At 42.1% G+C, this 22,769-nt stretch overlaps 1 protein-coding gene across 1 annotated transcript in view; it reads left to right on the top strand.

Moving 5' to 3' along the window:
• Positions 1-21,345: 21,345 nt before the first annotated feature.
• Positions 21,346-22,769, top strand: part of LOC310878927 (protein kinase C-binding protein NELL1-like) — a gene marked incomplete at both ends in the record, with an annotated part of 351,954 nt that continues 350,530 nt past the window's right edge. The window contains 2 exons of the mRNA XM_083793343.1: positions 21,346-21,394; positions 22,112-22,240. Coding sequence (XP_083649469.1) covers positions 21,346-21,394; positions 22,112-22,240 — 178 coding nt within the window. The remainder of the gene's footprint in view (positions 21,395-22,111; positions 22,241-22,769) is intronic.

Here is a 22,769-nt window from a genome sequence, read left to right as displayed (position 1 = left end):
ATATTATGGGTGAAAGCTACCGAAATCATGTATGATATAATGTAGTAATTATGCAATAGAACAATAAACACAAACTCAATTCCATACAGCACTAAAACTGTAAATGTCTTTTACTTTTGCTCTCGGCATGTTATATCAGTAGTAGTAGGCCTAACACATCTATGTTCAAATATAGCTGCAAGCAGCGATAAGGCGGGACCAAGAAAGAAGACAACACGCAAATAAGAAGAATATGCACATATAAGTGGGCTGAGTTGTCGGTACCCAGATTTGAACCAACAACCTTGTGGTCCAAAGGTGTGAGCTCAACCAACTGTGCTATCCAGACACAATCAGTTGTCTCATTGTAAACAGCAAAATAATTTAGTGTTTTTGATGACAATTATGTGTGTCCTGGTTTTGGGGATGTCTTTATCCATTACTACAGTGTGTTTTGCTGTAATTTTTTCATGTACAAACTTCTCTTCAACCGGGATTTCAGATAATGGCCCATAGATTGTGTGTAGAATGTTTCACACAAATTGCTCAAAAATCAGGTATAAGCATTTTTCAAACTGCTCAAAATGGTGGAAAGTCTGAGGGTGGAGCTTACTTGTCAAAGTGACAAATGTGTTCCCCATGAGTCAAGGAACATGTGGTCCCTTCGGGACTTCTTGGTCTTCTTGGACTTCACTCCCGGTGAAGAGGAGAGCAAGTCATATACACTCCTCGTACTATTGCTGAAACAACGTTCAGACTGTACACTATGGCTAACATTTCTTTTTGCCTTTTATTGATAGATCGCAGTAGGTTGACAGGAAACAGGGAGAGAGATGGGGTTGGGGGAAACAGCAAAGGTTGTCTGGATCGGGACTCGAACCGGCGACACGCTGTCTACCTTCATAACTGCCTCGACTCAATGTCAGTCAATGTCAGACCTGTGGAAAAGAACCTAGGTGTCCTACTGGACTCTAACCTTTGCCTCGAAGCTCAAGTAGAAAAAACATAGTTTGCAATCGCACCTGCTTTTTCCTCTACAGAATCCGTCCAATCCTTTCCACCTCTAACCCCCATAAAGTCATCAATGCCCTTATTTCATCACGCCTGGATTACTGCAACGCCTACAATTAGTACAGAATGCAGCAGCTATAGACTTATCACCGGGACCAGGAGGTCAGAACATATCACCCCAGTTTTATCATCACTACACTGGCTGCCAGGCTGCCTGTTACTTTTAGAATTTATTTTAATATTTTATTGTTGACTTTTAAAGCCCTTAACGGCCTGGCACCCGAATACATATCGGACCTCCTGGAACCACATGTGCCGGTCCTCCGACTTAGCCCTTCTAGAGGTCCCTAAAACCAATTTGGTGACCAAGGGTGACAGGGCATTTGCCAGGACCTGGAACAGACTACCACTTGACCTTATAGGGTTGCTAGTTCCCTCACAATTTTTTAAACTATAAGAGAGGCCTTAAGTTCTTAACCCCCAGAACTTGACACCTTTATTCCCCCTGATAGTGTTGTTGTTATATTTTTGGTTGTAATTATTGTGATGTTTGTGATTGCTTGATTGTTTTAATTATGTTGTTAAGCACTTTGGAACATTGTTTAAAAAGGTGCTATATAAATAAAGATTATTATTATTATTATTACAATTATTACTTGCGCAAGCAGAGCGCGCAAGTAATGTTTTCGCCCAGTCTCTTCCGCCGTGACAGCTGTCCCGCCATTCGATTATGCAGAAAAACATCAAATCTGTGCCTGTTTTGCTGGGACCAAATGACCACAAATGACCATATTTCTTACGTCATCATTTAGAGCTAGTCATACGTATACTATATACATAATCAGTAAAAAATAAAATAGCAAATTGTGCCTGATCTGCTGGGACCAGAGTACGTGGTGTGTATATGTATGACTAGCTCTTAATGATGACGTAAGAAATATGGTCATTTGTGGTCATTTGGTCCCAGCAAACCAGGCACAGATTTGCTGTTTTCTTGCATAAACATCAAATGGCGGAACAGCTGGGGGATATCAACACATATCAATGATTTATTTGTCTCTGAAAAACTAAAAAGGGATCCAGAATATATCTACAACGATAAAACAGCATTTCTTATATAGATAGAAACTTGAACAATACTTAATAATACTAGGTGTTTATATGCATAAAGTAGGTAGGTAGCAAATAGTTACATCTAAACATTAATCATTTCAAACGTTCCTTCACAGAGATACTGAGATTTGACAGTTTACAGCGGTCGAAAGGACTTGCGCGCTCTGCTTGCGCACTAGTTGGCCATTTATGGCCTACTAGTGTGCAACAAGCAAGTATGCACTCGACAGAGTGCAGTTCTAGTTATTATTATTATTACTTATATTACCAGCCTATAGGTGTTCAGACTGCTAGGCTGGCCCGGGCCACATTTTCAAAACATTTTAAAAGCGAGTATGTTCAAGTTAACATAGTATAGTTCATATTCAGTCAAAATGTATAGCAATTCTTGGTTGGTTGTGGGTCACGGGTTCCTGGCTGGCACCCACAACACCCACTGAAGCTCCACTTATGGTGTGGACCTAAGCCAGGGATTGATTATTCCTGGCTGGGTTGTCTGTGTGAGATTGTTTGATGTTGAAAAACCTGAAAGGTCCATTGACCTTAGGGACGTTACTGATGTTCTGCCTGTGAGTGCACAAAAGGTGCTTTCATTTCTTTCTTTTCTCTTTGCTTGCTCAGCAAAATAAGTATTTTGAATATACAGTATAGGCTACTGTACATGTACTGTTTTCTGTGTTTGTTGAAATGAGTCTATAGAACCGTGAATCTGCTGAGTGTCCCGAAAACCACTTCCGCATAGAGGAAAGGGAACAGTTTATGGTTCACTGTAGGGTGCATGCTGCACCACAGAGATGCAGGACTGGTGAGATGGGGCAAATGCATCATTAGTGATGTGTCTGTCACTTTTTGCTGATGTGGTGTCGGCAAAGTTCAAAGCCCAGACATGAGTTGTCTGAGAGATGAGAGGGAGTCAACTATAAATGCACTCTGTCGAGCTGCCAACTTGCGCATTGCACACAAGTAGGCCATGTATGTATGACCTACTTGTGCGCTTTCAGAGCGCGCCATGAGGTGCGCTCACCACTGCTGGTACGACTGCTGCTCTTGAGTCCTAAAGCTCTCTGCTGTCTAAGTTTGAAATACATGAGCAGTGTCAATGGTCCCTCATTGCCCGGTGGAGTACACCGACATACACATATACCCAGCCGATACTTACCACCTATTGACCTTATACCAATTTTGAAACGTACTTTAGTCACGTCATCGAGAGCAGTGGTTTCTCATTGGCTGGTGTAATGTACCGACATACAGTACATACCCAGCCGATCGTTGTTCTTGGTCCCTGATTGGCCGAACGACGCCACCGACATACGCAGCCGATTACAGAACTTGCGCTCTGCTTGCACAAGTAAAAAGGTGTGGGGGTTAGAGGAACACATCTGAATGTCATTGGGATTCAAACTTTAACTCTAGGTTGGGGTCCTTCTTTTACACAAAGGTCTCTATACACCAATTTGATGATTTACAATTTACAATTTAGGCATTTAGCAGACGCTCTTAATCCAGAGCGATTTACATTAAGCAAGAGCAAAAAAGCATGGGAATACATCACATAAAAAGCATTTATCATGAAACATGCGTAAGCTAAGAAAGTAACAGTGGAATATCTATAGGCCTATAATGAAACTATACATATAAACTACATATACACTACTATGCTATACATATGTACTATGACGTGCTATGACTACATACAATGCAATTATAGTGCTGTCTACATAACATGATATAAGTCTGTATCAAATGCTATCTAAGCAAACAGAAATGCTATCTAAGGGGGTAGGGTAAGTGCTATAGGCCATGATGGAGTCTGAAAAGGTGGGTTTTCAGACTACGGCGGAAGATTAAGAGTGATGCTGCAGTTCTGACTGCAATGGGAAGTGCATTCCACAGTTTTGGAGCCAGAAGGGAGAAGAGTTTGGGACGTGTGGAGCGTTGTTGTCCCGGCGTTTTTAGTGAGGGTACTTCCAGCTTCCCTGCGTTGGCTGATCTGAGTGCGCGGGAGGGTTTGTAGGGTTCAATCATACTTGCAAGATATGGGGGAGCCATACCTAGTAGGATTCAAAGAATTAAGCTGTAGTTCATTGTTCCATTCGGAACGTGTACTGTAGGCATTTGGAGTTGGCCGGTTCTGGAGAACCACTCATCCAATCCACTCAACACTGCAGTGTCCTTGGATCCTCACCAAGTCGATCGGATGAACGGTTCTTGAGATTATGTGAGTGCATGTGTTCATGCGTGCATGCACGTGAGTGTGCATGCATTTATATGTATGCATTCATGCATGCATTCATGCATACGATTACGTACTAACACAGATTCCTGGAATTTGTATAGATAGTATAGGCCTCTGCAGAATGAAAGATGGTCATGTGGGCCATGCAGACTGCAGGGTGGGAAAACGAGAATGTCTTTACAGTATGTGTGTGCAGCATAACAGCATATACAGTCTAATCATTATAAATATTATACTCTCTCCAAAGAAATGAGCTCTTTTCTTCGGCTTTTTATTTTTTTTACTACCTTATCGGGCATGTCACATGGGTTAGGAGATAATAGCAGTACCTTCCTCTGTGTGAGTCAGTAATGGATTCTGAGAGAGAGTCTGCTCACACTACACTGCCCCGCATTAAGAAGGCCCCTCACATCAGGCTGTCAAGGGCATTGCTACTTTGTAAGCTACCCCATGCTATTCTAATGACAGGGCAGAATGATTAAGTTGTAGAGAGTGATAATGTTTCAGTTTTTTCTTCTTTCTAATCTTATTATCCTCAGGCTACCTCTCATCCATTTCAATCTCAATCAAGTGTAGAATTTTAACAAAATTAAAGCCACACACCATGCAGCATCTGAAGTTTAATTTAAATCTTTGAAGTGGACATGTTATGCTGTTTAACAAAAAAGATGAAAAAAACAAACAGCCCAGCTGCTTACAGACATGGGCACACGGGCGGAGGGACAGGGGCGAAAACTCTAATGACTCGATACACACAAACCAACTATGTTCTTAAACGATAAGGCCGGCATAACTTCATGGTTTTCTCATGGTCAACATTGCTTTAAAGATCATGCAGTCAATTCAATTTCAATTCAAAGGGCTTTATTGGCATGAGAAAACATACGTTTACATTGCCAAAGCAGAAAGAACAATACAACAATACAGCAATACAATCAAGTCATAGAACTCCACTGTTCAAAACAAGTCAAGTGTTTCTTTCGTAAGAATCATTGCATTCCACTGGCCTCTCTTTGAATCATGACCCTTTTGTAGTTTTTAGGTTTATTTGACAGGGACAATACAAAAAAACTAGTTATAAAAACAAACAATATATATTTATAATTATTGGATCCGAGCAACACGCAGGGCGCGTATCCTGTTTTTTACAATAACAAGTCATTTTCTATGGGGAGAGAATATGTAATAAAAATATGAATAATAATTAATATTTGAATATATTCGGGACCGAATATAGACTGCTATCAGAATATAGATCTATTGAAATGCAAACAACCTGTGAGAAGCTTAGAGATGATGTTTAGAACAGCTGTACATTATGATTCCTGTGCAGAACATACTGAAACAATACTAGCTGTCACTGTAGAGGTTATTATAGTTCATTCTATTGTCCCTCATTAGCGTGGATCCGTGTTGATTTCGTCGACTAAGACGAAAAATGTTGGTCGACTACCTTTTTCCACTGACGAAAACTAAATAGAAACTAAATGAAAACTAAGCAATGATGACTCAAACTAAGACTAAATATACTGACAATTTCGTCAACAAATAAAAACTAGACTAAAATGTTAAGAAGGGACTAGTGGACAAGAGATCCAGTAAGTCATTTTACAATTAGTTCCATGCTGAAAATAGACGTTCTACAAGCTCAGAGCTTGTAGATCGGCTATTTTCTGCAAGTGAAATAAACAGTCATTACGACAGCATCAAGGCCCGCCAAAATACATTCTAGTTGACTAAATCAACTGTAGATTTAGTTGACTAAAATCTTATGATATTTAGTCGACTAAAACTAGACTAACACTAAATCATTCCAGGTGACTAAAATGTGACTAAAACTAAATGAAAACTATTCAAGAGACTATGACTAAAACTAAAATCAAAATTTGCTGCCAAAAACAACACTGGTGTGTTTATCACAAGAACTCTGGAGCTACTTCCAAAAGCCCTTACAGGGACATTATACATAATATGGCTGTATGCAACTAACGGTTAGATTTCTATCTGAGTTTTCTTTTTATAATTATTTTCCCCCCAACGTGGCTTTCTGGCTCCAGGGACTATGTATGTACAGTATGAGAGTCTCCCATTAGCAATTTAATAGGAATCTAAGCAATCTAGGATTCTGAATGCTGGTTACCGGTATGCTGCTGTCAAGCCAAATATAAATGCATGTCACTCCACCAGAAATGGCTTACTGTACACTGAAATGTTCACAAAGGCCAAAAATGTTCTCTGTTTGTTTTCTATATCTGCCACCAGGGAATCACTCGTCTTCAGGAGACGTTCACAGAGAGGAGAGTACAGGACCACTAACCTCCACTGATGCCTTCCCCTTGCCCCTCCTGTGACAAAGTCTGCGGATCACGCAATTGGTCTGTGTGTGTGTGTGTGTGTGTGTGTGTGTATGTGTGTGTGTGTGTGTGTGGTGCACACGCTGTGTGCGCGTGCGCATGTGTAAATATTTGAATGCAGTGGGGAAATTTGCGTGCATATTTTATTCTTCACATGATGCTGAATCTACATTAAAATGTAAGGGATAAATATAGCATATAGTGCTTTTGTAATGTTGATTCACTCTCTGGGTTCACTGTCATGTCATTGAAGGTTAGTGAAGGTTTATAGCCTATGAAGGTTAACTAGGTTTATGGAAATACATACATACATACATACATACATACATACATACATACATACATACATACATACATACATACATACATGGCAGAAATGTGCTGTACTGGCATACATGGTTGAGAGGAATACAGGATGTTCACCAGCATCAGCATCACCTACTGTATACACAGAGCAGAGAGGTGTCTGACATGCTGTGTCTGCATGTCTTTATGTCAACCTAACACATGCCAAGACTGGATAGTCTTCAATTGCAGAAGCCAGCAACTCTCCTGCACGGATGATCAATTTACAGAGTTCAATGAACAGAGAATATAGGGTCCATTATGTATTTGTGATCTACATGTATACAGTATGTATTTATTTGACAGGGACAAAGCTCATCAATCAACATGTCAGTTTTCACCTCAATGTAAATGGGCCAGAGTTAGCCAAAACTAAATTTAATCTGTATAGTCCCTGAGCAGGCTCTTAAAAAATGAATGATAAAAGAAAGTTGTGCACTGTGATGCCCCACACATCATGAGTGGTGGATGTGCCTGCCTATGCCTAACTGTCATCCTGTAGGTGAGCCTGGGTAGGGCATTGTCCTGATGGCTGATGGGAGAGCACATGGGCCCGGTGTCTCCCAGAGGCTATAACTACACCACTCATGCCAGTTGAGAGAGAGATCCAGAGGAGGCAGACCTGCTGCCTCCACTCACTGCATTAGCCTCCATGCCTCCGTTCCTTTATGTTTGATTGTCCTTTCCATCCACACATGCACCACACCATGTATCACACATCCATACACTACACCTACACCACTGACTCACTGACTACACACCCCATATCATTCGTTATGTTAAGCACTGCAGTTCTTTTTAGTTTCCTTGTATAGGCCTATTATTTAATAGGAATGTATCCTGCTCCTAATGTTTGTCATGGCAAGAGCCAGCCATGACAAATGGGGGCTCGTTCCTGAAGTGTGAGTATTAAACTTTCAAACTTTGATTTTCAGTTTGAGTTTGGTTATCTAGTAGCGGCTACTAGAGCCTATAGCGTTTGTTACGCGCACGGTTTTGACAGCCGTTCTGAAGTAAATTGGGGTATCCCCGTGACGTTGTTTCACGTTGAGCATGGAGTTATTTGGAAATTGGATGAATAGTACACGTTTGGTGACACATCGAGCGTAAGTTATACGAAATACTCAAACAAATATAGGAGCTACTGCATTGTCCCATGTGAGGCTTAGCCACGTAGTTTCTTTAAACTTTCGTGGGTTTGTTAATTTTCTTATAGTGTTGGGGGAACGCAGTAGTAGCAGTTGTCTCGGGAGCACAGTACGTGGCTGACGGCGCAATTATTAAATGGTTGCGTTGTCCCCATCGTATAATTAGTGCATCAGTAGGCTACCCCTGCAGAACCCCATGAAGAGCTAGGGTGAGGTAGATAAGATTTGGATAGGCAGATAGGGGACGCTCCTTTTGTTTGGGTTGCTCTGTGTAAAGTTACGTCGCTGTGTTATTTAATCTGTGGGTAGCTATCCAAACGTTATGATGGCTGAAATTGATGAGTTTTAAATAACTGTACAAAGGAACAGTTGTTCGATATTGCTGACCACTATCACGTTGACATTGGGGACAGGAGACGCAAAGTGTATACGCTAAAGTTACTCTTAATGGCCAACTTAGAAGACGCAAATGTTTTGCCGTCGGAGCCTGAGGAAACAGGGGGAGGTGGCGCGGCTGCCTTTGCGCCTATTAAAAGTTTAAAGGCAAATCCAAGCTTTTCATTTGAACAGCAAAAATAACTGATGCTTATCCAGTTGCAGATGGATAGGGCGGAGAGCTGAGAGGGAGAAAATGAGAACTGACTTGCAGAGGGAGAAGTTGGAGCTGGTGAAAGAGGGGGAAATGGATCAGACTTGTTTGGACAGTGGAGGGAGAGCCTCTAATGCAGGAAACATGCAGTTTGATTTGGTCGGTAATTTGAGGTTGATGCCGAAATTCAATGAGAGGGAGCCTGAGACGTTTTTTCATTGTTCGAGAGATTGGCGGACTCGAGAGGGTGGCCTGATGCGGATCGGACTGTGATGCTGCAGTTTGTTCTTACGGGGAGGGCACAAGAGGCTTATTCTGCGTTATCGGTAAACTGACTGTTTAAGTTATGCCACCGTTAAGGCTGCTGTTCTTAAGGTGTATGAAATGGTGCCTGAGAGCTACCGTCAGCGTTTTAGAAATGGCAGAAAAGACGAGAAACAATCATACTTGGAGTTTTCACGGCAGATGGTGCTCAACTTTAATCGTTGGCGTGTTGCTGCAGGTGGAACGACATACGAGACATTGTGCGACTTGGTGCTGTTAGAACAGTTTGTTAGAGCAATCCCACAGCGAGTAGCAACCTTTATCACTGAACAGCAGGTTAAAACGGTGGGGGAAGCTGCCGCCTTGGCTGATCAATATTATGTGTTGACGCACCGAGACTGGGACCCACGGGGTGCCCAAATTACGCACGGGGAGAACATTGAATCCAGCCATGGGGACGGCGGTCGCGGCGCACCTTTCAAGGGAAATGTTAACTCCTAATGTTTGTCATGGCAAGAGCCAGCCATGACATGCACCATGCGTTGATGCCATGTGTGCATGTGTGCAAGCAGCCAAGCACCCAACACTATATCCATACAAAAATACAATACAATACAATACAATACAATACAATACAATACAATACAATACAATACAATACAATACAATACAATACAATACAATACAATAAAGGAACAGATAAACATGGTACAGGGGACAGAACAACTGCAAAGTGAAGTGAAAATCACTAGGGGTCCTTATACCAGGCTTACGAGCATCACTGCTTTCATAGTTGTTTGCACAACTATGAATTCATAAGTGTCAAAATAATCTATTGTTTTGCTCAAAGTTCAGGTTTGAGGAATAGCTAGGGTGCCTTTTGGGGTGTAAATCAAACACACTAGTTTGTTCAGCAAAAAACTGTCATTCCTGCCCTGGTGCTCTCTGTGAGAAGCTGCTGCTCACACTGGCAAACCTGTTACCTCTCCCTGACCCAAAGTTACAAGCAAAAGTGGGCCATGCCTTGGATTGATGCTGTCAAAGGAATCATACCAACAACTTGCACAAACATTGGCTGCCTGTGTTCTGAACGCTGTCACATAATAGTCTCCAGGCCTGTGCGTAGTGCTCTATTGTGATGCCTGGTGGCCATTCCCAACCCAATCCATAACCTATTTTGTCCACAGCAGGTGATAATAAAATAAGTCCACTATGAAGAAAGACACGTCTTTTGAAGTGCAGCTTTGTAAATACCTGCAGGAGCGAAAATGCATTTTGTACAATAGAGAGAACTCAATTGCTGTGGTGGGTGGTGTTATATAGAAAAAAATCACACCAGTGTGAACCAAGTGGTGCAACTCCCGTCTATTGGTTCTCTGTATCGTTCCAATTTGTATCATTCCAATTTCTTCTCTGTATCGTTCCAATTTCTTCTCTGTATCGTTTGCATCCAGCAGGTGGCAGCCATGTCACATACTTCTCTCGTTCCAATTTCACGCATGCGCACACCACTCATGCTCACACAGGTACACACACAAACAGGTACGCAGCTACATGGACATTGCATGCTGGATGTAGAAGTGGTTGCACCACTTAAAAATCTATAGAAAAAGCATTCACCACTGTGTGGTAGTTTGTGGTGTGACATTTCCACACCTTGGTGAAGGCCTTTTCTCAGTGGGCGCCTCTGAAGAACACATTAATCATGCTCCAGGAGAAGTGACAGTCAGTGAGACTCTAACTGTGGCTGACAAACTAAAGTTAAAGCATTGATTCCCCTGAGTGTCATTAAGGCCTCCCTGTGGTGCCGCCCCTGGGTTTATCAGTCTCTGATAGTGGAGACGGATGACCCTTATACCTTCTATTCCACCATTTCTACCACTCCCTCCCTCCACCAAGCCCATTAAAACCACAGTGAAGCCCCAAACACTCCAGCGAAATGGATCAGTTCGTTGACCAACCCAAACCGAAACCACTTTTTTTTTGTGTGGTTACTTTAGGGATAAAGGAAATGAAGATGGAACGGACGTCGTTGAGACATATACAGGACGAGACCTCACCAAAGCGAGGGATCTATGTCCAGAAAACCATTGCCCAGACTCAAATACACTGTAGAGGAGAGACGGGTGTGTGTGTGTGTGTGTTTAGTAATTTATGTGTGTTGATGGGCTTTCAGCAGCCTGAACAATGGGGGACCGCAGCACTCCGAATCCAGCTATTAGGCATCCTGCACTCATCATTCACATGTTGAAAAAAGGGAGAAAGTTGGACAGAGAGAAAAGCCGAAAGCCTTTTTGATCAGACCCAAGCCTGCAATATACCAGCTCTGTTTCGATAATTATTTTTCTAAAGGAATCCACCCCACAAGAAAGGTGCTCTGAGTTCAGTTGCTCCTCATCAACCGATAGGTGAGAGAAAAAGCTACGATGGAGTAGTAGTAGGCTACTGCTTCTGATGTCCCTGTAAGCTTATATTAATGCAGGGTTTTTTCCCAGTTATTTTTTCCTTCCGTCAAGATGGAAGGAAATAAGACGAATGTCCCTGGATGAATCAGAAATAGTCAGATCGTGGCCAGATCCACCCTTAAGTCATATCATAACTAGTCGGATCTGGCCCAGATCCATCATCCAAAATATATGATTTCGCAATTATCTAATTGTATCTCTGCAATTTGGACAAGTTCAATGTTTTCCTAGACCCCAAAAACATAGGGTTAGACACAAAAATTACTTGTCTAGGGCGAATCATTAAGGAGTTAGGCTATTTTAATGATTCCGGACGCCACCTTGGACGCCACCTTGAAAATAACACCTTTTGCATGGTCAACTTTTGGTAAACTTTTAGTATGTTACTAAGGACATGCACCTACTACTACAAAAAACAGGTGAGAAACCTTCTGTTGCAAATTGTTTAGGGTAAGGTGCCTTTTTTCATATGTGCAGTGTGCACTCATCTATGGGGGGAACTTGGGACCAAGGCCTTGGCCTGGTCATGGACCAGGAGCCTGTTCTCCATGGGTCCCCTGGGGTCCCCTCGTATGGCGCCGCCTTGTGGCCACGGGGGGTACTGCACGGGGGTACTGCGTGCGTACCCCATTTACCCCTAGACATTTTGGGTCGTAACAGTGCTAGATCTCGGAAAAAATCTTCCTTATTTGTCTCTCTGGAAAAAAAGAAAAGAAGAAACAGAAGCTATATTCATGTTCTCTCTCCCATTGGAATTAATAGACTTCCGGTCTCATAAGGTGACGGGAAGTAAAAGCCAGAACTGTCTTTCTTTTCTATTTGTTTTGGGTAATACTTTGTCAATGATAGCAAAAATAGCTGATCTACAAGTTCACAGCTTGTAGATTGGCTATATTCGCTATTTTTGAACATTTTTGAAAACTAGGTGCCCCAAAAGGGACACCGGGGTGAAAAAAGTTATTGCCAAAAGACAGACTGTATAATCCCTGGTTTTCTATGCAATATGGTGTGAAATGTGCTACTATGTGGAGTGGAAAAAGAGATTCAAATACAGCTGGTAGCAATGCTGTAAAAACAGTCAAATGTGTGTACTGTACTCCAATCCAAGCTGTCTTCAACAGTGAGTGAACTAACTAAGCTTTGATGTGTGGTAGGCTACTGCAGGCAGCTATTACCTAACCTCGTTGCCGGGCAGTTCAACAATGATTGGTCAGCTTCCAAATGTTAAATTCTGACTTGTAAAACAGGGAGAATTTATACAGCTGGCACGTGTAAGTATTATGAAAATTAGACAAGCCATCCCTTCAGTTGACATGCACGCTGTACTGCCATAATTAAACAAATGCTACTGTTCCTCTCCTCCTTGCCAGTGTTGCTGCAGGTTACGGAGACAACTCCACAATGTACACAAATTAGACATGTGCAGAGCCTGGAGAAGCACTATGATTAATGGCTCTCAAGAAGGACAAGTCTCTGAGGAAAGAGGAAATTGGAGTAGCAATGCTTAAAAGGCCCAGGGATTCATAGGCGAGAGGGTGCAGGAGAGGCTGGTAACTGATTAGAAGGAGTCCTTTGGCTTAAAACAGTGGTCTTCAACATTTTTCAGGCAAAGCTGAGAGAGAGGTTGATTGAAGAAAGGACATTTGTATAAAATTGTGTTGCTGTTTGAAAATGTTATTGTATTTTTCATAGATCACTTCAAGACTTGACAGCACTATCATCAGTGTTGTGCAAATTATGTGTTTTGTTTACACAATATCTTTATTCATTTATTAATATGTTGGATTTTAATGTCAGACATTTAACCACTTAAACCCATTGACTTTATCTACTGCTTTGGTTTTCTCATACACAAAATCTCTTTGCCGAAAGGTCACTTCGCAAAACGTTTGAGCTTCTAAAGCTGCAATTTTTTCAATGAAGAGTGATACATGCTATGGTTCAAGTGGTTAATGTGAAGAAATCACACCCAAGTTAAGTGACTGGTGCAACTCCGTGTGGGGGCCCCCGGAAGTTCCAGACCCACAGGAACGCATGAACCCAAGGTGCCGGCCCGGTTCCGACGAGCCGCCCGCGTCCGAAATGGTTGAGAAATGACAGAGTTAAGGTGGTTGCACACCGGCCGCGATTTTCGGAAAATTAATGGAGAAACGCCGCTAACAATCCGAAAAACGCGCTCGGTGTGTGGGGACCTTTACCGTGTGGGGGTCCCTCTACTGTACTGTACTGTCACTGTACTGTACTAGCACACCTAAAATCATCATATCCTGCCACACTAATAGACAGCGCAACACCCCATCCTTTGTCCGCCTTCTCCTACCAAACCACACCGTCCGTTTGCACACATCTCACCAATGCACAACACCAACAGCATGCCTGTCCAGACATCAACCACTACTTTGCATCCATGCAACTGTCATATTTACAGTATAATACCCATTTCTATGAAATAACACATTCAAGACCACCAGCCTACGTCAAAATCGTCATCACTTTGCTGTCATCACGCCAACTCCGTTCACTTTATGGGGCCAGTCCAATGGCGCATTGTAGTCTACGGCATTCACAGTGACGGGGATGATTTCCGACCCCTCAATGTCCAAACTCGCTGCCTCTGCTCCACACCACCTCAGCCCCTCCCCCTCTGGCTGCTGTCCTGTGCCGGACAGGCGATTGAGGCAAACACGACAAACACACCACGTCGTGTTGACTAGACTACACTAATAAGGACCCATGACGGCCACCACCAGCAACAACACGCCGGCAACAACCCAAAATTACTACATACAACAAACAACATGCCACGAAGAAAACGACCATCACTTTCACTTTCTGGGAGCTGCAATGCAAAGCGTAAGCGTCTCACTCGCGCTGCTGCCAGTGCCAACAACAACCAGTCCACCACTAACGCAACAGGTAAGCATTCCGCCTCACGTTGCCTGCACGCCTGTGCAATTGTATTGAAAAAGTTACCTCACCATTTACTCTGAGCACGTTGTGTGCTACTTCACGCACGCACTACCCGTGTACATTACAACCTGCACGCTGAAAGCGTATTCCACTCAGGACCGCAGACATGACAAAATCCCCACGCCACCCCGTGTGTGTGTGTGTGTCTCTCTCCACTCCCAATCGTAGTCTGAAAACCCACCTTTTGAGCCTCCATCATGGCCCATACATTAACTCACCATTTACTCTGTGCACGTTGCCTCACACGCCCATGCACACTGTTGTGTTGTGTGTGCTCACGCACGCGCTGCACATGCACATTACAAACTGCACGCTGAAAGCGTATTTCACTCAGGACCGCATGCATGACAAGTTGACAACCCCACCCCATGTGTGTGTGTGTGTGTCCACTCCCAATCTACCTATTCAGACTCCATCATGGCACGTAGCACTTACCCTACCCCCTTAGATAGCACTTTTTGTAGACTAGAGAGCATTTGCTACAGACTTATAGCATGTTATGTAGACAGCACTAGAATTGCATTGGATGTAGACATAGCACTTTATAGTATTTATAGCACAATATAGTATATAGCCTATGTATAGTTGATAGTTTCATTATATTCCACTTCAGCACATTGAAATGTAAAGGAAGAGAGAGCTCAATCCTGTGTGTGTGTGTGTGTGTGTGTGTACCAGTGTCACACCTCCCCCGCTAAGTCACACTCCCCTGCTGTGTGTGTGTGTGTGTGTGTGTGTGCGCGCACAACAACTACCAACGGCACTAACAAAGACACACTTGCCATCTCACTTCTTCAAACAAATATCACATTGTCGGTCAGCCTTAATTCTTTCCTATATGCTGCTGCATATACATCATTATCTGCACTTCCTTCACAACATCATTCCCACAACATATCCACTTCTCAGCTGAGCGCCGTGAGGACATGCGACAGAATGAGAAGGACCCGGTCATTGGCCAAATGGCCACTCCTCCAGCAACATCTAACTACTCTCCTTCTCCCAGTCAAACTGTATATACCGTACTACATTTATCACATTACCTTCCTTCCACAGATAACATATACAAGTTCTCATTACTTCTCATAACACAATATTTACATTTCATCCCTACCTTCTCAGCTCAGCAACATGACGACAGGCCCCAGAGAAGGACACGCAGCCACTCATTGGAAACACCTCTGGCCACAGGTAACTACTGCTCTTCCCATTACCAGTGTCAAGCATTATATCAATTCAATTCAATTCAACAGGCTTTATTGGCATGACATTTTACAAGTGTTGCCAAAGCACAATCACAGATATGACAAACAACAACATAACAACATAATATCAATGACATGAAAAATAAATAAATAATAATAATAATATAAAATAAAGCAGGTGGTGCAGAAAATAAAACATGGCATACTGTATGTGTGTCCTACTGGTTGTCCCTTTTCTTGTGACAGGAATTGACATATTTTGCAGCCAAAACTGCACATTCTTTCTGTTCCCCCAGAAGGACTGGTAATCTTTTCCCTTTCTGTCATACTTTCAAATTTTGGGAAGAACTCCTCTCTAATATTATTTTGTGTAGTTTTTACATTGTGTTAAAAAGTGTAACTCTGTCTCTATAGCTCCGTCATCACAGTGACAGCACAGCCTCTCCTCTCTGGGCAGCCAGGTCTGTCTGTGTCTGCCCTTCTCTATTGCCAGACTATGATCACTCAGTCTGTACATTGTCAAAGTCTTTCTCAGGTTTTTATCAGTTACTGTGGTTAGGTAGTCTGCCACAGTATACTGTCTGTTTAGAGCCAAATATGTTTCTAGTTTGTATTGTGATTGTGTGAGTTCGTTCCAATATGTGATGTATTTATCTTTTTCTTTAGTTATAATTTGGTTGGGTCTAATGTCAGATGTCAGAAGGTGAGAGGTCAGCTAGTTTCAGAACCAGCTGACTGAGGGGGCTCCTTTGGATGTTCAACTCTTGGCAGGCAAGGGCTTTATAATGGTAACAGGCAGGGTCACTCTTTTTAATATGGCTCCAGAATTTAATAGATATTTTCTGTATATTTAGAAGTAAAGGATATTGGCCTAATTCAGCCCTGCATGCAGAGTTTGGGCATTTTCTTTGTACCCTGATAATAGTTTTGCAGAACTCTGCATGCAGGATCTCAACTGGATTTTTGTCCCATTTTGCCCAATCACTTTGTAATAAGGGACCCCATACCTCACTGCCATACAATGCAATTGATTCTATAACCGATTTAAATATTTTGAGCCATGTCCTAATTGGAATTTGGATTTGAATTGAACGCTTGATGGCATAAAAAGCCCTTTTTGCCTTGTCTTTGAGTTCCTTCACAGCTGAACAGAAATTCCCAGTGGAAGTAATTTGTAACCCTAGGTATGTATAGGTATTTGCCAGTTCTATTTGGGTTCCACCTATTTTGAACACTGGTTGATTCTTCTGTAACCGTGATCGCTTTTGGAAGGTCATAATTTTGGTCTTCTTCATATTTACTGTCAGGGCCCAGGTCTGACAGTACTGAGAATGTTCAGGCTTTGCTGAAGACCTTCTCTAGTTTGGGACAGTATGACTAGGTCATCTGCATAAAAGAGACATTTAATGTCTGTGTCAGTAAGGGTGAGACCAGGTGCTGCTGATTGTTCTAATAACTGTGCCAGTTCATTAATATATATATTGAAGAGGGTGGGGCTGAGGTTACATCCTTGCTTCACCCCTCTCCCTTGCGGGAAGAAGTCTGTGTGTTTATCACCAATTTTAACAGCCAATTTATTGTTTTCATATATTGATTTAATGACATCATAGGACTTTCCCCCTATTCCACTTTCTATTAATTTAAAAAGTAAACCTTCATGCCAAACTGAGTCGAAAGCTTTCTGAAAATCGACAAAGCATGCATGAATTGTTCCTTTGTTTTGTGTATTTATCTATTAGTGTGTTTAGGGTGAAAATGTGGTCAGATGTTCTATAATTTGGGAGGAATCCTATTTGACTTTTGCACAGGACATTGTGCTCTGTGAGGTAATTTATAATTCTTGCATTTAGAATGCTGCCAAATAACTTCCCTAGGTTACTACTTACACAGATACCTCTGTAGTTGTTTGGATCAAATTTGTCTCCATTCTTGAAAATGGGTGTAATCAGCCCCTCACTCCAGCTTTCAGGGAAATGACCCACACTCAGTACCAAGTTGAATACCTTTAGAATGGCCAATTTACATTTTCTATTGGTATTTTTTATCATCTCGTTTAAGATGCCATCAGGCCCACATGCTTTTTTGTTCTGCAGAACCTTTAGTTTGTCTTCCAATTCTAATTCAGTGATTGGGAAATCCAGTGGGGTCTGATAGTCCTTAATAGCTCTCTCAAAGGTTTCAAATTTATCTGAGATCTGCTCTTGGGCTTCATTCTTTGTAGGTTTTCTATAAAGATCCCCAAAATGTGTTTTCCATGTATCACCATTTTGAATGGATTGTTCATGTTTCTTGGTAAATAAGTTCCAGTTTTCCCAGAATTTATTTGATCCCAGAGACTCTTCAATTAATTCTAGTTGGTTTTGTAAATATTGATCTTTTTTTGTTCTCAGTGTTTTTTTATATTGCTTTAGTGTCACAGTAACTAAGGCGGAGTTCCTGACTGTCTGGATTCCTGTGTTTTTGGTTGGAGATATTTCTTAGTGTCTTCCTAATGGATTTACAGTCTAAATCAAACCACCTTTCCCTGTTTGTTTTCTTTTGTTGTTTTGTTTTGCATTTTAAGTTTGATGATGAGGCCAAATGATCAAATATGTGGTTAATGTCTGCCAGACAACACTCTACACCTTCAGTATTCTGAGGGTAAGTCTGGGACAAGAAGGAGTCTAGAACAGACTGTGTTGACTCAGTGCCCATAGCATTCTGGTACTGCTCCAGACTGTTTGGGGCCCATCTGTATTTCCTCTTTATGTTATACAGATTACAGGACTGAGAACATATATTACCTGTGTCTGCCCTTTTTAGATATAAAGTGATCTGGGAGTGATCTGATAGAGGTGATTGTTCTTTTACTGTGAAGGCTCTCAAATAGTTTAGGTCTAAATCTGTTATAGCATAGTCAACGGTGCTGCTACCAAGTCTTGAACAATACGTATAACGTCCAAAAGAATCCCCTCGCAGCCTTCCATTGACAGTGTACAGACCTAACGCTCTACAAATCTGCAGCACTTGTTTTCCACTTTTGTTTGTGGTTTTATCATAGTTATTCCTGTTGGTAAGGTTAGGAAAAAGAAGGTTATCTCCAGTGATGTAACTGTCCCCTTCAGTACTAGTAAAGTCTACCTCCTCACCAGTCCTAGAATTTAGATCTCCCATGATCAGCACAGATCCCTGGGCCTGGAAATGACTGATCTCTTCTTCTATGATGGAGAAAATCTCCTCACTGAAATATGGAGACTCTATTGGGGGATTATAAATTGCGCATAGAAAAATGCTTTTCTCGCTGGAAATTATATCTTTTTGTATTTTTAACCAAATGTGATTTTTCCCTTTCTTCTTTATTTCTATAGAGTCAGCTAGTTGTGACTTATACCATATCAACATCCCCCCAGAGTCTCTGCCCTGGCCGGGTGACTCCATTTAGTTTAGTTGATGGGACTATAATCTCTCTATAGTTAGGAGGGCACCCAGTAGGGACATCTCCTTTGCACCAAGTCTCCTGCAAAATAACAATATCAACACCAGTAACCTTGTCTAAGAATTCAAGATTTCTGCTTTTTAAACCAAATAAATAAGAATTTAAACCCTGAATATTCCAAACTGATACGCTAAATGATTGTATCATTGATACTGTAACAAATTGTCATTTTAAGTTGAGAAGAAAGAAGTAACAGTTTAGAACATGACATATCTACAATGTAACTTGGCATGTAGCCTATATATATATATATATATATATATATACACATACATACACATACATACATACATACACACACACATATATATATATATATATATATATATATATAATTATATATATATATATATATATACATACACATATATATTTTAATTTTTTACTTCATGAACAAGCATTACCTGCTTAATTACCACTGACGCTGGGTGTGGCCCATTAGATGAGAGCATAAAGTGCTCAGCATGTCCTGGATGGTTCTGCATTTTCATTGACTGCCTTAATGCAGCATTATTAACGCACAATTGTTCCACAGATGACAGATAGAAACAGCTTAACAGTACTTCTCATACTAACACAATATTACCCTTTCACCACTACCTTCTCAGGTCAGCACCATGCGGACAGGCACCACACAAGGACACGCACCCCCTCATTGGAGTTTTGCCTACCTATACTACCTGTATTCCTAAGGACTAATTATCCTTTATCCTTGACGACATTCATTATTCATTCATTCATTTGTGTACTGTTCTTTAAAACCACTGTCCCCCTGCTCATTACATTGCTCCAAATTACTGCTGCTAACTACCTACCTCACTGTTCATGTTCATACTCAATACCTTTTTGTACAGTCATTTGTATCTGTGTTGTCCACAGATACAGAAGTAATTAATAACCCATCCGGACCGTTTCTACACAATAGCCTACTGGGTTTACAAACACAGCTGCAACATGAAGTGGAGTCTGTCAACTCCCGCAATTTCCTTCTTCCCATATTGCGCTGCAATGTAACTCTGGGATGAGCCGCCCAAGGGGCGGCGAGATTCTAGTATACAGTTAATATGTGCGTGTGTGTTTGTGTGTGTTAGGTTGCGCACAGGTGATGAAAAACAACCATGCTGTTTTCGTGCTCAGACCTAGCCAGCCACCCACCCAGCCACACACATAGCTCCGTACCAGTCAAAAAGGAAAAAAAAATCAGACCCGTCTGAAGTGAGTGGTGCTGTACTGTACTTGTACTGTAGGCCTACAAGCCCTCCTCCCTGTCCTGTGTGTGTCTGTGTGTTAGGCTGTGCAACAGTTACACTTGGTGGTGAACAAATGTTATAATGCTATTTTCGTGCTCGGACACAGGGACCCAGCCAGCCACACACAAAGCTGTCAATATGAGTGGTAGCACCACTCAAAAAATAAGCTTTGTTGGTGGAGACAGGGCTAGCCTAGTAGCCTATTTGACTAGGCTAGCCCTCTCTTCACAAACAACTTAACAAGCTTATTTTTTGGGTTATCGTCCCGTGGATTCGTGGACAACAATTGCAACCTGTAGCTACTGTAGATTCATATAGATCCGTATTAAACTGACACACAACCATCTGCCGAAGATATAGAATTCTCATGACCTACCCTTGACTTACTTTGAAAAGCCTCCTCCTCTCACCTCACCTCCGAAAATTGGATCTTTCTCATGTCTGGGGCAGGGGCAGGGGGGGGGGTCTTTTGGTGGGTGCAGGAGAACATCTATCGTCCACTTTTTATCGCTTGTTTCTACATTATTATTTTTTTATTATACGAATAAAAGAGAAATGTCAAATATGAAAGTGTGTTGCGTCACATCATATGCTCGAGAGAGTGTGCGTCGCCAGTGGACGGTCACGGACGCCACCCCCCCTGCACCTGCCACGACGGTGGAACAGTCCGTGTCTCCACGCCATGCATGCAGCCACATTGTGGAGGCAGGCAGGCAAGCAGCAGCTCCTACAGAGCAGAGCAGAGCACGGCGGAGCGGCGTGAAGAACAACACGGAGGATTATTATTATTAAGTATTATTAAGGTGGCTGGTGGTGGTGGTACAGTAGGTTTACCGGGTATAACTGCTGGTAAAGGAAAACAAAAAAAAAACATTTGAGGAAACTGTACAGGGCAACTCGCACGCACGCACGCGCGCACTCACACGCACTGCACGCAAATGGATTTCCCCGTGGCGTTGTTATCCCTTGTCTTTTTCACCAAACCAGGTAAGCTGCATGTCGACTCGTAGTGTGATTATACTTTCATTACCTGGCTGAGTGGAGTCTGTATATGTGCATGGATATGGCGGGGCTTGTTCGTTCGTTTCCAGCTTGCGCGCGTGCAAGGTGGACATTATAAGCTTATATTGATTTTGTCTTTCGGGGGTTCTTAATACGTAGGAGAATATAAACCACAGTTTATCAGTTTTACTCTTAGTACTTTTTCGGTTCTCCTTTCAATTAAGCAGCAGCATCATGTTGTAAAATGTCATTATTTGCCATTGCCAGAATTGTTGTCCAGGTGATTACCTGCACCTGGGCACATTCAGCATCTTTCTGAGATAGTCTACACTGGCAGCAGCGCAGCCTGTGGTCCGACCGTGGACGGATGTATAGAAATTAGTGGCTTTTTGTTTGTAATATTTTTTTTAAGCATGGCCATTTCGGTAATGACCAGCTCAGTTTGAATTAAGCGTTTTTAGGCACCCATGCAGGTTCCAGACAGTAGCCTACTCTGAATGTCTTTGATTGATTGATTGAAATATTTATTAACAGTTTGTAGAATTTACAGTACATTTTAAGCACAAACTCAATACAAAGACTGTCAACTGTGAGTGGACGACCCAATTAAGCATTACACTTGTTTACAACAGGGTCCACATTGTTCAATTCATCGCGTCTCTGCGCGAACATGCTCTTAACCTTGATATTTCTTTTTGACAGTATTGGCTTTTGGAACAGATCAAGATTACCAGATCGATGTCATCAATGAACTTGACCTGGCGAATGCTACTTATGGAATTACCCAAGTGGCAGGGCTTCACAACGGCAGCAAAGCCTTCTTATTTCGAGGTAATTTATATGTATACCTTCTTATCTCTCTGTAAAGCCATCTGTTGGTGCATTCAGTATAACTGGACTTTTCCTTTGTCTCCTCTGCTGTTCCATGGCTACACTGTCTTGATTTCAGACAGTGTAGCGACACACACACACACACACACACACACACACACACACACACACACACACACACACACACCTCTCACTGTTTCTCATCAGTTAATGGGAGCAAAAGCCAGCGCCTTCCTTTCCCCTTGTGAAGATGTTGAGCTAGAAAACTCCAGGGAGCCACCTCTAATAATTATCCTCACGTTTAATCTCTCCCAGGCAGCATATGCTCAAATCCCTTCCAGGCTACATTTGAAAGTCGAATTGGAAGTACATACTGTATGTAGATGCTTTGAATGCCATGCGTTCTCTCTCTCTCTCTCTCTCTCTCTCTCTCTCTGACCTCCACCAAATCAAATCCACTCATTGGCTGGTGGTTAGTGGAATGTCAGGAACATGTTTTAGGTCGAGGTGTGTAACATTGGACTCTCAC

Source organism: Protomyctophum parallelum (genome assembly GCF_964188405.1).
Source record: "Protomyctophum parallelum genome assembly, chromosome: 2".
In the NCBI taxonomy this organism is placed as follows: Eukaryota; Metazoa; Chordata; class Actinopteri; order Myctophiformes; family Myctophidae; genus Protomyctophum; species Protomyctophum parallelum.
Note: the sequence above shows the minus strand (reverse complement) of the source record. Positions and strands in the feature narration are given on the sequence as shown.